At 36.6% G+C, this 13,851-nt stretch overlaps 3 protein-coding genes across 3 annotated transcripts; 1 reads left to right on the top strand and 2 right to left on the bottom strand.

Moving 5' to 3' along the window:
• Nucleotides 1-417: 417 nt before the first annotated feature.
• Nucleotides 418-4,822, bottom strand: LOC113679800 (uncharacterized). The gene is made up of 8 exons (XM_089213421.1): nucleotides 4,668-4,822; nucleotides 4,536-4,595; nucleotides 4,290-4,382; nucleotides 3,325-3,417; nucleotides 2,346-2,374; nucleotides 1,916-1,984; nucleotides 1,295-1,393; nucleotides 418-917 (listed from the first exon to the last, which is right to left on the bottom strand). The coding sequence occupies exons 1-8, from the start codon at nucleotides 4,717-4,719 to the stop codon at nucleotides 867-869; spliced, it is 546 nt and encodes a 181-aa protein (XP_089069547.1). The 5' UTR covers nucleotides 4,720-4,822; the 3' UTR covers nucleotides 418-866.
• LOC113679798 (COA8 family protein CBG23705, mitochondrial) lies at nucleotides 4,805-9,116 on the top strand. The gene is made up of 6 exons (XM_027196767.2): nucleotides 4,805-4,948; nucleotides 5,042-5,161; nucleotides 5,863-5,946; nucleotides 6,987-7,038; nucleotides 7,577-7,658; nucleotides 8,645-9,116. The coding sequence occupies exons 1-6, from the start codon at nucleotides 4,826-4,828 to the stop codon at nucleotides 8,739-8,741; spliced, it is 558 nt and encodes a 185-aa protein (XP_027052568.2). The 5' UTR covers nucleotides 4,805-4,825; the 3' UTR covers nucleotides 8,742-9,116.
• A 1,162-nt stretch (nucleotides 9,117-10,278) lies between these two features.
• Nucleotides 10,279-13,782, bottom strand: LOC113679794 (uncharacterized). Its single transcript, XM_027196763.2, has one exon. It carries the CDS (start codon nucleotides 13,780-13,782, stop codon nucleotides 12,154-12,156), a length of 1,629 nt encoding a protein of 542 aa, XP_027052564.2. The 3' UTR covers nucleotides 10,279-12,153.
• Between the last annotated feature and the right edge of the window lie 69 nt (nucleotides 13,783-13,851).

Here is a 13,851-nt window from a genome sequence, read left to right as displayed (position 1 = left end):
CGTGAAGGCTTGGAAGCCACTCCGTCGGTTCCGTCGGTTTAATATTTTAGAAAACGCTGAGAACCTTGTGATGCACCTCTTTAGAGTGAAGACGAGAAATTTTTTTTTTAAGAGACATGGTTCCATGGTACAAATCCGGTGAAATCAGTAAGTATGTAAAGGAGAAGGAAAAAGCTAAATAAAAGATATGAAGTAATCCAATTCCCCTTTCTTTCCAGCGCGGAGAATTGAAGTGCCGTTTTTCTAGAGATAAAAAAAACCCTTACATTGGGAATGTAATTTTAACATCTGGTTTTATAGGGCAAACAAAAACTAAATTTATGTCACTAGAACAAGGCACTGAAAATGGTTTGGCTCCTACTACCTGCAATGAAAACGGATTTGAATTCAAAGGGTTTCTACAAAAAATGCCGACTCTTTCAAGTTATAAACAAGTTTATTCATTAAAAGAACGTTTTACGTTTTTATAAATGTATACATACATCTTATGAAAAGCGAGATTTACAGGAGAAACAAATAAAATTCAGATCAGAATCTTCACATTGATCGGATCATGGCTGTTTGCCATGAAGTGCTTGAATCGTCCTATTTTTTCTTTAAGAGTCCACATTTCTTTCATTCGCCAACTCTTGGTGAGTTTTCCCTTCCCGTTTCGCCAGGTTCAGGATATAACAACATGTGGTACGAAGAATGAAAAAAATTACTCGACTTCTTTTCCCTCCACGTGCACATACTTTATAACTTGATGGACCCTGATACTGCCTTTTCCCGATTCCAGGAAACCATTCGCCATTCTTCACCCTCTTGTCTACCAACCAGTCGCGTCGGTATTTAGTTAACAGACCCTTTAAGCTTCTCTGAAAATCCTATAAGGTCTGATTCAAGAAGTGCAGTAGCTGTTTTCGGTTCTTGTCGCGCTAGAAAAAACATGGAAAATAACTTTAACCGCAAAGTAATGTAACAAAGAACAGAGGGGCTGAAACATGAAATTTAAGACGAATCACTATAGGTGACACGTCAGTGTGATAAATTTCTGCGAAAAACAAGCCCTGGAAAAAATTGTTTCCTTACATTTTTAGCCGCGATGATTCGCTCGAACTTGAACCCGACGCTCGGAAACGGCGAATTTAATAATCTATTGGTAAAGCTTTACAAACTCGAACAGAAGAAAAATGAAACACCTGACAAAATTACACTCCCCCCCAAAAAAATTTTTAAGCTTCACATTACATATCATTATGGAGATACTGATTAATAATAGAATTTCTCACTTTTGCACTCAGTCTTTGTTTACCTCCTTGTCCTTGCTCGATTTTTTAACTTTGAGTTTGATCTTCTTGCCTGTCACGGCGCTTCTCAGTGCCTCTTCTTTCCGTTTTCGTTCTTTCATGAACTGAAAAAAGATTTCATAAAATGATTCATGCAACTGAGTTCGACGTAAGTACTCGTAGTGCGCACCGTAAATACAGCAAAGTAAGCTTGCGAGGTGTCTCACAAGCCTTCTTTCAACCACTGAAGAAGCCCGTTTTCTGATAGGAGGTGCCCTCTCTGTTTGATCCCGACTTCAGACTCTCGTTCTTCAAAGTCTTGCTCGAGATCACCTGGGCCAGTCGCGTCAAAGGCAGAAAGCCCGATTTATGACCAACCAGAGGCCAGTTACAAACTGTTGAAGAGGGCCAAGTTTTTAAAGAAACTGCGGTGCTGCGTGGGGGGAGGGGGGGGGGGGGGTATTACGAGATAATTTGGTTGATAATGTAAATTTGCCAAAGTAAAGAGTTTCTAAAGCTGAAGTTTCGAGCGTTTGCCCTTCGTCTTTCGCTCTGACGAGGGCTAACGCTAACATTGCCTATTTTCACTATCAACTTAGTTTAAAAAACCAAATTAAACAATTAAAGGGTTTCTCAGCGCTACAAACCTTTGAAAGTTGAACAGGGCCAGAAGCTTCATCTGTTTCCCTCTTCTTGCTCTTCCTCTTTCTTTTCTTCTCCTGATGGAGATAGAGAAAAACCTTTTGTATTTACGACAGAAAAGTTGGCTCTCTCTCACATTAAAGTGGCCAGCTCGAGCAAACCCACTCTCAAATTGCAACTATTGAAGATGTGCATTGTCATAAACAACTTTGCCATGAGCAGGGTTTTCATCGAGAGATGTAAACGTAGGAAAACAGAAAAAAGGAAATAGATAATTTTGTCCACTTCTTAATAAAACATTGCTTCAGCCTTCTAAATCTAATTGGAGAATTCTAAGTATTGGCAGAGGCATTTTCGTCAATGCCTGATCAATACCCTAAATAAGATATCTAATTATTAATATTAAATTAATATTTAAGATCCATGCCACGTTACCTTTCTCTTTTTCCTTTTTGTCCTTTTCTCTGAAAAGTCAAGAAATGACAGCTCAAATTAATTCTCTCAGATGTTATAGACTTCCAGGAAAACAGATGGAGTAAACAGTAGAACCCCACTGACTCAAACTTAATTAACTTTAATCCCCCTGTAACTCAACCAAGATCTGATTTGCCTTGATCCCAGTTTTTCTGTCATCTACTATCAGCTAACTCACACCCCCACTTTCTTGAACCATGTTTTGTTTCTCTTGGGAGTTTGAGTTAGCAGGGTTTTACTGTAAAGGCAAATAAACAGTAGAAATAGCTAACAGCAAATAATTTATTTGTACAAGGTTGGTAGAGCAAGGCTCTGCTATTCGGACGAAAGCCTGAGTGGACAATAACTCAGTGAGTACAAACAAATTTATCCCCCAAATAAAATACTGTTAGCTGGTCCCTTTTCTCCAACATCTGTTTAGGATAGACTGCAATAAGCTGTAAGTGAGCAATGTTGTTAGAATGTGCTCCTTTTCTTTTTTTGTTTTCCCACAGTATCACACCTACAAGTTTAATTTTTATTTTCAGTTTCTGTAAGTACTATTCCTTGAATAAACACTCACTCTCTAATAAGCACCCAACCCAATAAGTGCCCACCCCCTTGGCCATGATGTCAAACAAGTGCCCCTCAGCAATACCCCACCCACCTGTTCCCTCACTTTCGTAAATAGTAGAGATACAAGGAAACCCTGTTTCTATCGCCAAGTTATATTTATACCTTTTTACGCAACAACTACAGTGGAATCAGAACAGGATAATATGTTCTTTTCCAATACAGTTATTTCTATCTCCATGAACTTGCAGAGTTACCTGCTCTTTAAATTTCTGTCTTATTGCTATGCTAACAAAATAAGCCTGACCCTTGATTAAGCACCCTCCTTCCAATATAAGCCCTGTTGCTTATTTGAGAAAATACAGCATACCAACATTTCGATACTTACCTGAGGAATCTGATTCAGAGGCACTAGAGGAGCTGCTGCCAGTTTTGCTGGGTGAACTGCTTTTTGCACGTTTCCTTCTTTTCTTCTCTTTTTCTGCTAGCATGGTCAGTGTACAAGAAGACATTAGTAAGTAACATTAACAAAACAATTCCCATAAAACTGCACTGTTGTTGAACAAAATGATTTACAACATCACTCCCGAGACAAAATCCTGATGAAAGTGTAGTCTCTGTTTTTTCCTATCTCAAGACATATTGCATACTACTTCTAAGTATTGAGCACTGTACTATGGAAACACAGACTTTCTATAAATATATAATTGTATATATATATATATATATATATGTATATATATATATATTTATATAATAATGAAAAAAGAAGACAAAAAAAATGAAGTCATGTAGTAGTGTTGTTCTGTAAGTGTTGTAAATATCATCAGTATCATTAATGCACATGTCTCTGTAAATAGAAGTTTTCATCAAAGGAAGTATCTTTTTTGTCAAACATCTAAATATAAGTGTTCTCTCTTTCAGGGTTGCTACTTCACAATTTTTCAGCACTGGGTGGTGAATCTGGTAGAGGTTCAGGACAGAGGCTTTTGGCTTTGCTGCTCATTGTTTAGTGCACACAGTATGAAAGCGCCAGTTCTGCTAGCTATGCATTTATAAGTGAATCAATTGTCAAATTTTGTGACCAGAGTGACATTATGATAACACACTCTACTTAACACCAAAATTAGTTTCTCTATTTTCACAGGGTGTTTATCAGGCATTGGGATTTAAGAATTCTGCGGCTGAATTTCGATGCTCTAAACTTTTTTTTTTGCTCAAGACGCAGATAAAACCTAACCTGTTGCTGTGAAGTGGCCCCTGGTGCTAAATTTCTTGATGAAAACCCTGTATTTCATAATATGATTTACGGAGAATGCATTACACACAGATTCGTATTTCTAGATACAGTACCTTGCGACGGCGACCTGTTTCTACTTGAAGAACTCGATGAAGAAGAATTTTCTCTTGACTGATTCTTATGCTTCCTTTTAGATTTTTTCTTCGCTGTAGAATATTGAGAGATGGTTGGGATGAAATTATCCTATAACTAAGAAAATGAAAACTACGCAAGCTCACGTTAGGCTTGTAAATATATATATATTTTTTATTTAATCACTGGATCGGCCTTAACTGACAGAACATTTGACAGATACGTACGTCGACTGCGTGAAATTTCTCTTTCCTCTTGATATTTTCTCGATGAATCTTTCTTCTTTTCTGCTGACAGACAATAACACATAAGCTTATAGGAAGAATGTCATTCAATTATACAAGAAATACAATGCTCACCTTCCCGCTCCGGTCGCCCTTCTTTGTCCGCCATTTTGAATGCGAGCCGCATCGATGACAGCGGTTATCCCTCTAAGCTCTGTAGCCTAGCCATAATATAGCCGCCATCTTCTAACCTACTCAGCTGTAGTAGTAATCTTTGTCATAAACAAAGCTGAATGAAACTCTTATGTAGGAATAACTCATCACTTCTTCCGTTTGCGAGAAATTGTCTTTATCTTCCTTCAGTTTTTGTACAAAAAAAATGGGAGAGCTGTGGCAGGGAAATTAGCACTGACGAGGTACACGTTTTTCCTCGAAGCTTACGTTATGTAAGATTTTGGTTGTAGAAACATCACAAAGTTTGCACAGTAAATTTGATTACTTTATTTCAGGTCTCTAGAAGAGCCTCTGCCTCTTCTTCTCGTGGCAAGTTTAACTTGGTTGGTCCTCGACATCACGGCTCAAACATACGAAAGATAATCTTCGCAAAATTGAAAAATGAATCAACCAAAGTAAGCGCAATATGATTTTAACCTACCCGTACTTAAGCAAAAGACGACACATTCGTGGAATATTGGGAGAAAACGTTGAATATTTAAAAATGAAACGTTCAGTTGGTTTTATGAAACATTTGTGGGTTTACTGGCCCAATAAACGATATATTAATTGACGACTGTAATTATATGTGAAAATCATATATGTGAACTGTGGTTTAAGAAATTAAAATGAAAATGATCCGCGCAGTAATGATTACTACCCAAGCAGTAATGAAAATTAGGCTTGAAAGAAATTCAGGCCTGTACAGGATTCAAACCCATGACCTCTGCGATACTGATGCAGTGCTTTACCAACTGAGCTACATGTAACATGCTAACTGGAATGATTGACCTTTTTGCTCCCAAGATGTCATCTTGCCAGTATAACTTCTCTAGGGATTATAGAGATGTGCATTCTCTGATTGGTCAAGGATTGCACCAGTGTATTGATATTGTAAAGCAGATGTTACCTACTGATGGCTCTAGGGAGGAAAATCCAAGGATTGAAAGGGAAATATATATTTACGTGATCATGTATCTTAAATTGTTTGTTTTCCTTGGCAGTTTGTGCCTGTTTTTTTTGCATGACTGTGTTCATTAGTGAAAACACACAGAATAAAGGTAACCGAAGCAAGAAAAGTATGTCATATAAGTTTTTTTCTTTTTTTTTCTTTCAGGAGAGATACTTCAGAGAACAACAGCAAGAATTAAACACTTGGAATCAGAATTTTTGGGGGAAACAAAATGAAAAATTCAACAAGGTTGGATATGTTATTTTCTATTTCTTGAAAAATAGATAAAGAGGGAAATGTGGAAATGAGTCATGTTTGACACAAGTGATCCAAATTCCATGCTCATAGACATACACTCACACATACACATCAAACACCCTTATGTTAACCAGAAAATACACATTTATCACACATGAAAACAGTTGTAGGTGTGAATAAACTTTGCATAATTCACATATAAATTTGGTATGTGTGAGCATAAATAATCAGCATCTGCTTCATTTGTATGTACATGTATGAACTAGCTTATTGTTTTTCATGGTTGAGGGGTAATTGTTCAGCACAACTATAAACTACATTTGATATAGTAAATTGGCTACCATGAAGAGTTTCAAAGCTGACATTTCAAGTGTAAACTAATGCTCAAAAAGACAACTTTGAAACTCTTTATGGTGGCCACTATATTTTATCAACTCAGTTGATAATATCAAAGTACCTTGTTATACTCCTCCACTGATGCAGCACCATAGTTTTTTTAGAAACTTACTCCTTTATGCAAGTAGATTTGTTGGCTTCAAACACTGGTTGGACAGACCTTTCCTGATACCCTGTTACACACACTTACTCAATTAAGTATTCAATGTAAAGAGTCACTTTTTTATTTCTCATCACTTTGAAAAAAATATGTCCAATGCAATGGCTTGGAATGTGCTAGTTGTTAGGCATAGGCTAGAAACACTTCCTTTTATTGTCTCTGTATTCATCCACCCCCTGAAGAAAATAAATTATTGGATATTTGAAAAATTGTTTGTTTGATGAATCAAGGTAAAGACATGGAATTTTTTGTACATATTCCTCTTTTGTAGAATGTGTTACAGAATTGAGAGCCTTGAGGCTATTTAATAAGTTTTTTAACATCTGAGTATCTTAGCAAAAAAGATTATTACCAACAGTTGTCCAAGTTCTTTATCACAACATTTATCACTTATAGTAGCATTTATAGGGCAGCTTTTCATTTCTATGTATGGTTGGGGACCTATAGATATTAATTGAGAACTCTTGTGTTGTAGTCAAAAAAGGCCTTCCTTCAATTACGACCAAGAAATCTGGAAACAGACACAAGTAAGTGTCAGAAGTAAAATCACAGTCAGTTACATGTAGACAGAACACAGTAGGTCCTACTTGTTCAGGTTTCACTGACTGATACTATTTAACCTTGAAGACTGCAGCCCTATATTGAAAGCAAACTCAATCCCCTTTGGAAACAGCACATGTATATGGTAATTAATTTTGATCAGCCCAAATTATAAGGAGAACGAGTTTAAGAATTTGTTTGTAGAAAACTAGGAATAAGAGGTACTGGCTTTATGTTGAGGTACTCAAATTGGAGAAAAACCAGGAAAAATACCCCTTAAGCAAAGACGAGAAGAACAACGGCAACAAAACTCAACCTCCATGTAACACTTGGTTTGGGAGTGAAACCCAGGCTCCAGCAGTTTGAGGGGAGGTTCCTCACAACTGAGCTAAGGATACTTCCCTTTGACGTCTTTACATCATGTGAAGAATTTGAATTTATCTTTGATAAGTTGTGTTGCATGCAAGACATTTCAAAGTTTTTGATGATTCATGGAGTTACTGTTTTTCTAAAAATTTTTTTCAGATAAGGAGTTAGCTGATGAGTTGTCAAAATTTTATCGGGATTTCTTGGATGGCAACTACAATGTGCATTCTCAATATCTCAGGTAACAACACAAAAACTGATTGGTTAGAATTATTTATTTTTAATACAGTCAACTCTCTGAAAATGGATACTCTTGTAAGCAGACAGTTCTACTCATGAACACTTTTTTCTATTCTTCTTTTTGCCACCCACTCAAACTTTGTATTTGCACTTGCACATATTACATACCTTTAAGTGGACACTTTTTGTTAAGCATTCAAGGACACATTTGAAATTGAAAATTGGATTTTTCTTTGGTATGCGCTGTCTTATAATTGTACACCCCATGAATAATAATTGACTCTTGGGAATAAAAGCTGTCTGGAATTTGCAAATCAACAAAAATATGACCATTGATAGAGCAGCACAACAGCAAGTATCAGTTTTGTGAAATCTCCATTTGTCTGCGTGAAAGCAAGCTGTCTATTCATTTGACATAAATAAGAGTCCAACATAACACTCTCCTGTAAGCTGTAATCCACTCTACTTTTCTTTACTGTCTACCTTTGGCAATAATTCTTGTTGGCAGACAGCTCTACTAACAGACATTTTTTCCAATTTTTGAGGGTGTTTGGTTTGAGAGAGTTAACTGTAGTTACATTGGCTAGTCAGGGCACAATTTAAAAGATAGATGTACATGTATTTTAGCCCATAATAACATAAAGGGAAAACATTCTAACTACCCAGGGTGTAAGTAAATGCAGATGACAACTTGCGAGTCTTGTCTGGTTTTTAGTTCAACACATGATTGATAGAGAAGTTGGCACAACCAATCATGGGAAGCAGAGCAATTAAACAAAAGCAGTCCCTGGTTATTTTTAACTCTCATGCACAATTTTAGTTGTCTAAGCTAATATTGTATGATTGCAAATTCAGAAATGGCTGGGGTTTGAATTCATATTGGGTCACTTGGATTTTTCTTTTGCTCATATTGGTGAAAAGACTTACACATCTTGCTTTAGCCAGGGTAGTAACAAGAAATTATGTTTTACCTTTTGTATTAAACAGAGACTGGTACAAGAGAAATTTCCATCTGTTATGGACAGGGATACAAGTGTCAGTGTTTAGGATACTGAGCAAAATCATGCCAAAGAGGTCAAGATAATTGATCTGCATTTGAAAGTTAATGTGACTGTATGATTTGTGCTGACTATCAGATGGATGAACAACACATTTTTGTAAATAGCACAAACCTAAGGGCATTGAAAAGGTTTTAAAATGTACAATGGATAGTACTTTGACTGAGAAAAGGGATGTAGGCATGGAAAGGACAAGAAAATTATTTTGACATTGCAGGAAGGTTTTATTTTAATTATTTTTTTGCAAATATTGTGAAGTGAATAATATTCTTCTTGAACAGAGTATTGATGTACTTTGTACAGTGTTTTGAGATTTAAATGTGCTGGCATATTATCATCTCCCTAGGTGAGATTTAATGTGATTATTTATTATATAATAAAAAAACATTTGCATGTCTGGATTTGGCTCATGTTATTTTTATCTGTATAACACAATTTGAAAATCGTCCATTGTCATAGACCACTTTCCTCCCGCAGGGATTTCTAAACAAGCTAGTGACTGCTTGATATCCATCGGCTACTTGATAACATTTTGCCAATTACTCTGGTCAAAATAATCACTTGTTGGCCCTTAAATGTTTCACAGTCACCTACTTTTGCCAAGTCTGATGCCTACTTTTGCCAAGTCTGACACCTAATTTAAATCAATTTGAAACCCTGACTCCCTTGGGAAACATTTTGAATTACCAGACAATTGGATTATCTAGACTAGACAGAAAAAAAAGTCTTGGATGAGTAATCTACCAATTACAACAGATTGAATTGTCTTGACCCTCGTGATGGTCAGCTACTGATCACAGCCTTGTTTCCTGTGACGAACAGCTTTATCAAGATGAGTGACAGCAACAGGGTAGTGCCACAGGTCAGGAGATTGTCAGGCAACAAAAAAACCTTGCGGTCTAGGAATTTTCCTCCTATGATCTGACTGTTAATTTTCCCCTCCAGCTGCAACACATTTCTTTATAAATTAGTTTAACTTAAATTTAACTCTTTAACTCCCAAGATCTCATTAATAATTCTCTGTACTGTCTGCCATATAGTTGTCATGATGTTAGTTTGGAGAATTTGATATTGGATCAACCACTAATCCCCGAGCTTATATTTTTCTTTATTCTCGTCACTTGTCTGCTTGATATTGTGTTGATATTGTAAGGAGAAATTCTGTCTTGGTCACTTGTGGGAGTTAAAGGGTAGAGTGATTGTTCAATGCAGACGGAAGACATTACAAACAGGCGGCTGGGACTTAGGCTAACCACAACTTGTTAATAGAGGTGAAAATCACAGTAACTCTGAAAAAAAAAAATTTGGACTTTACACGACTGACCCTTGATACAGAGTTACCACCTTCTATGGTGCCACTTAGAACAAGTTTGACTGTCCTTTTCAAGAAAAATCTGAGGAATTTTGCAAAAACTGGAGGTAGTATTCTTTGCATGCTATTTATGAATTCATCAAGGTCCATGTTTTCACTAAAGTTCCATTTGCAGAAAAAGTCCAGTTATAGTCACTAATAAAGCACATCAAGAGCTGAGGCAAAATGTAACCAAAAAAAAGAAAAAAAACTTTTTAAACTCTTCCCCATTTTTAATACAATTTATCACTTATTGGAGTTAAGCATTCCTGCCTCTGTACTGTCTAATAAAATAAACTCCTGAGCAAAGCTTTTCACAAAAGAATTGACAAAAATCTATCACTTGAAACAAATACTATCTTTTAAATACTAATAACGCTGAAAAATTGAGATCATGACTCAATAATATTGATGATGTTTGATATTTTTTCAGTATCTTTCTCTCTTTTCTTAAACAATGTCTACATTGCCTTGTCTTCATTAATGATAATCTGTAGTATTACAGTATATGATGCAAAGTACTATATAATTATACTTACTGATATCTGCTAAGTTTCTTACAAAATTAATTTTCATTTGAGTTAACAATCAACTTAAACATGACCTAGATAATAACTTCATTTTGACCATACAAATCAACACTTAATTTCACAAATGTATGTACTATGCTCTAACAACTAACTGTACCTTCATGTACAAGATCAAATCAATGTAAAGGTAACTTGTAATTTTTTTCTTCAATAACTCTTGTAAATTGATATAAGGTCATTTTTTAAATATTAAATTATATAATTTATCTATTTGATTGGATAGTTTCTATCAAATCTTACAATAAATATTCCACTCACTAACGTTTAAGGTTACTATGAAAAAGATCTCTCAGAACAGTTTGTTTCTAACTTGATTCGCAAGTTTGGATGTGAATTTTCAACAAAAATCATAGTGAGAAACCTAAACACTCTTTTTGGAGTAACAATTCTTTGTTAGAGTGCACAAAATTCTAGTGATTTCCTCCTCGTTCTTACTTAAAAAAGGGAAATTAAATGGATCAACACTTGCTCTACAACAAAACCACCACTTGAGTTACAAACACTTATTCCCCTTATAGGCTTTGGCCAAATTCAAAATTTGCATGCAAATCTCACACACACAAACTTGTGTGCATGCTTAGGATGGTATTAGAGAACAAAATTGACTATAAGAGTATTATTGACCCTCTAAGCTCTGAGAGTGACCAGCATCTAATTTTTCATACACTTAATTATTCTACTGAATCATCTATTAACCCCTTAACTCCCGTGAGTGACCAAAACTGAATTTCTCCATACAATAGAATACAATATCAACCAGATAAGTGATGAGAATAAAGAAAAATGTCAATTTGGGGATAGTTAGTCAATTCAATAATAAATTCTCTGAATAACATTATAAGAATTGTATGGTTGACTGTAAGGAGAATTGCAAATTTGATCTGGGAGTTAAAGGGTTAAGGCATGAGAATAAAAAGACATGATTGATAATGCAGGCTTTGACTGTTAAATGAATTTTCTTTTTCAGCACCAAAGGGAATATACAGAGTTAAGTATGGGGAATATGGATATATTAAACTTAGGGTTCATACCAATAGGATATCACATTCTGCAAATACATAAATTTGTATGATTTTTTGTCAAAAAAATTGTATCAAGTTGAAAAATAACTTTTTTTCTAAACAATATTTTGTCTCTGGGATGAAACCTTTAACGCATATTAAGTATTTTTTCACAAATATGAAGCAAATGGCTCATTCATTTAAAATTGATTACTGCTTTGAATTTTCAAAGATGCACCTATCAACAATTTAGTTGTATGCCTTCTTTACCACATTATGGTCAGCATTCCGAGCACCTGGACAAGGTCAAGTTTTAGTTCAAGTTGTTTTTCTTTCATTATAGTTTTAGGACCTTGTTAGTACTAAATAATATTACAATCTTACTTGCTTTCATGCATGAGTGTCCTCTTCCAAACAAAGTTCAACAAAAGTTGGTACAAAGTTACTCAAGTCCTATCACTTGTGAGAATACTTGAAGCTGATCAACAGGTCAAGTCTAGCGAATCACATTTCCGTTGACTACGTCATCATGAAGAACACTTTGGGTCATCTCCTTTAGAGCATTTCCAAACTCTTCTGTAATGATCTGTGGATCTGGTAGCACACTGACATCACTTTGCACTCCAATAATAACTCGGCCAGCATAGGTATAGATGGACAGCCCAATTCCAATGTTGTCTCTCTGAGGAGGCCAGAATGTTGTGTACTTGATAGGTCGACCAGCCACTGAGAGGGCATGCTGGGGACCAGGTACATTTGATAAAACACAACTTGACTTCTCAGTGATTACAGTGTTTATTCTCTTAATCATAAATTCAGGGAAAAATTCATTAGACAGCATCATCACACAGGCTGTGGCTAATGGTTCACCAGAGTATTTGCATTCATCCATACGTGCTTTGGTCTCTTGTAATTGATTCAGAACACCTTCAGTCCCAACTGCAAGCCTAAGGAAGACCAGAGAAAACATGTTTTCGAAGCTGGGTTCTTTCTTGGGGGCTGAAAGACGGACATCTACTGGAATTGATGCCTTGAAGTCTGGAGGGTTTTCCACACCCTTTCTCTGGAAGCACCTTCTGATTGCACGTGAGAGGCAAGACATCAAGACATCATTGACAGTTGTGCCTGTGGCTGCTTTGATTTGCTTGATCAATTTGAAATCAAATTCTTCATTCCAGGTAACTTTTTTGATACCACTCAGCTTTGGCCCATGTAGAATGGATTGGTCAGGAAAGCCAAAAACTAGCCTAAGCATTGAATATGCCATTCTTAATATTGCTTTGGCCATGAGAGGTACTTGAGAAGTTGATGACGTAAACTTCTTAGTCTCCTTCTCATTTTTTGATTGATCCGGTAGCTGATTCATAAGGAACCTTGTCAAGGACACACCATCTGCAACACTGTGACACATCCTGAAGATTGCCGTGAAATCCTTATCACCATAATTTGTAGGAACACAGCAGAAATACCAAGGGGAAACTCCTTCTTTAAAGGGTTCATTACTCAGCTTAGAAACGATCCCTTCTAACTCCTCTCTGGAAGAGGGCACTTCACCATCCCACTTAAACACATGGTTTTCAATGCGAAAAGATCTGTCTTCCTGAAAAAAGTACTGAAAGTAGCCTGGGCGAATGCAACAACGGGCCCTCGGATAAAGTAAGGTTCCGTCCGACTTCTTAGCGTTCACCATGCGATCTAAAACAGCTTGTCGGAAATCTCGAAGAGCTTTCTCGAAGTCCGTTTTGTTCTCCGCGCAGTAAAATCCGGTAATCGCTAGACGATTCACTTCACTTTTCTGTTGCCAAAGCGCATCCAGGCCGCTTAGGTGAAGGTCGCCAGATGTCCAGTAGACGAGATATCGTTCGATCACCTTTAGACTGTAGTATACCACAATTAGTGGAACCAAGGGCAGAACGGACGTGAAGAGAAGCACGTAGGACAACAAACAAACTATGACGAACCATAGGAATTTCAGCAAGGACAGGATTCTAGAGCCCTCCTCTCTTTGAGCTCCTAACTTGGGCGAGACGTTCTGTGCGGTAGAACCGTTTGCCACCATTTTGGTTGGGTTACCGTTCATTTTACTGCTACAGTAGCCATTCTTCACAGTTGTTGATGCATCCATTGCCGTGAGTCAACTGTTCAGAAACACCACTGCGCGAGAACTCAACATTTTTTAAGCCACCTGAGGTAG

This window comes from Pocillopora damicornis, chromosome 7, assembly GCF_964200805.1.
Source record: "Pocillopora damicornis chromosome 7, jaPocDami1.2, whole genome shotgun sequence".
NCBI lineage: Eukaryota > Metazoa > Cnidaria > Anthozoa > Scleractinia > Pocilloporidae > Pocillopora > Pocillopora damicornis.
The sequence above is the reverse complement of the archived record's forward strand: the minus strand, read 5'-3'. Positions and strand labels throughout refer to the sequence as shown.

What these genes read in the sequence shown, in the direction of transcription:
- LOC113679794 (XM_027196763.2), bottom strand. Translation starts at nt 13,782, where the DNA reads ATGGATGCATCAACAACTGTGAAGAATGGCTACTGTAGCAGTAAAATG.
- LOC113679800 (XM_089213421.1), bottom strand. Translation starts at nt 4,719, where the DNA reads ATGCGGCTCGCATTCAAAATGGCGGACAAAGAAGGGCGACCGGAGCGG. An exon ending in AGGGCGACCGGAGCGGGAAG is followed by an intron (nt 4,596 to 4,667) that starts GTGAGCATTGTA and finishes GTCTGTCAGCAG; the next exon opens with AAAAGAAGAAAGATTCATCG. An exon ending in CAAAAAGGAAAAAGAGAAAG is followed by an intron (nt 1,985 to 2,345) that starts GTAACGTGGCAT and finishes CTCCATCAGGAG; the next exon opens with AAGAAAAGAAAGAGGAAGAG.
- LOC113679798 (XM_027196767.2), top strand. Translation starts at nt 4,826, where the DNA reads ATGAAACTCTTATGTAGGAATAACTCATCACTTCTTCCGTTTGCGAGA. An exon ending in TGAAAAATGAATCAACCAAA is followed by an intron (nt 5,162 to 5,862) that starts GTAAGCGCAATA and finishes TTTTTCTTTCAG; the next exon opens with GAGAGATACTTCAGAGAACA. An exon ending in AAATCTGGAAACAGACACAA is followed by an intron (nt 7,039 to 7,576) that starts GTAAGTGTCAGA and finishes AATTTTTTTCAG; the next exon opens with ATAAGGAGTTAGCTGATGAG.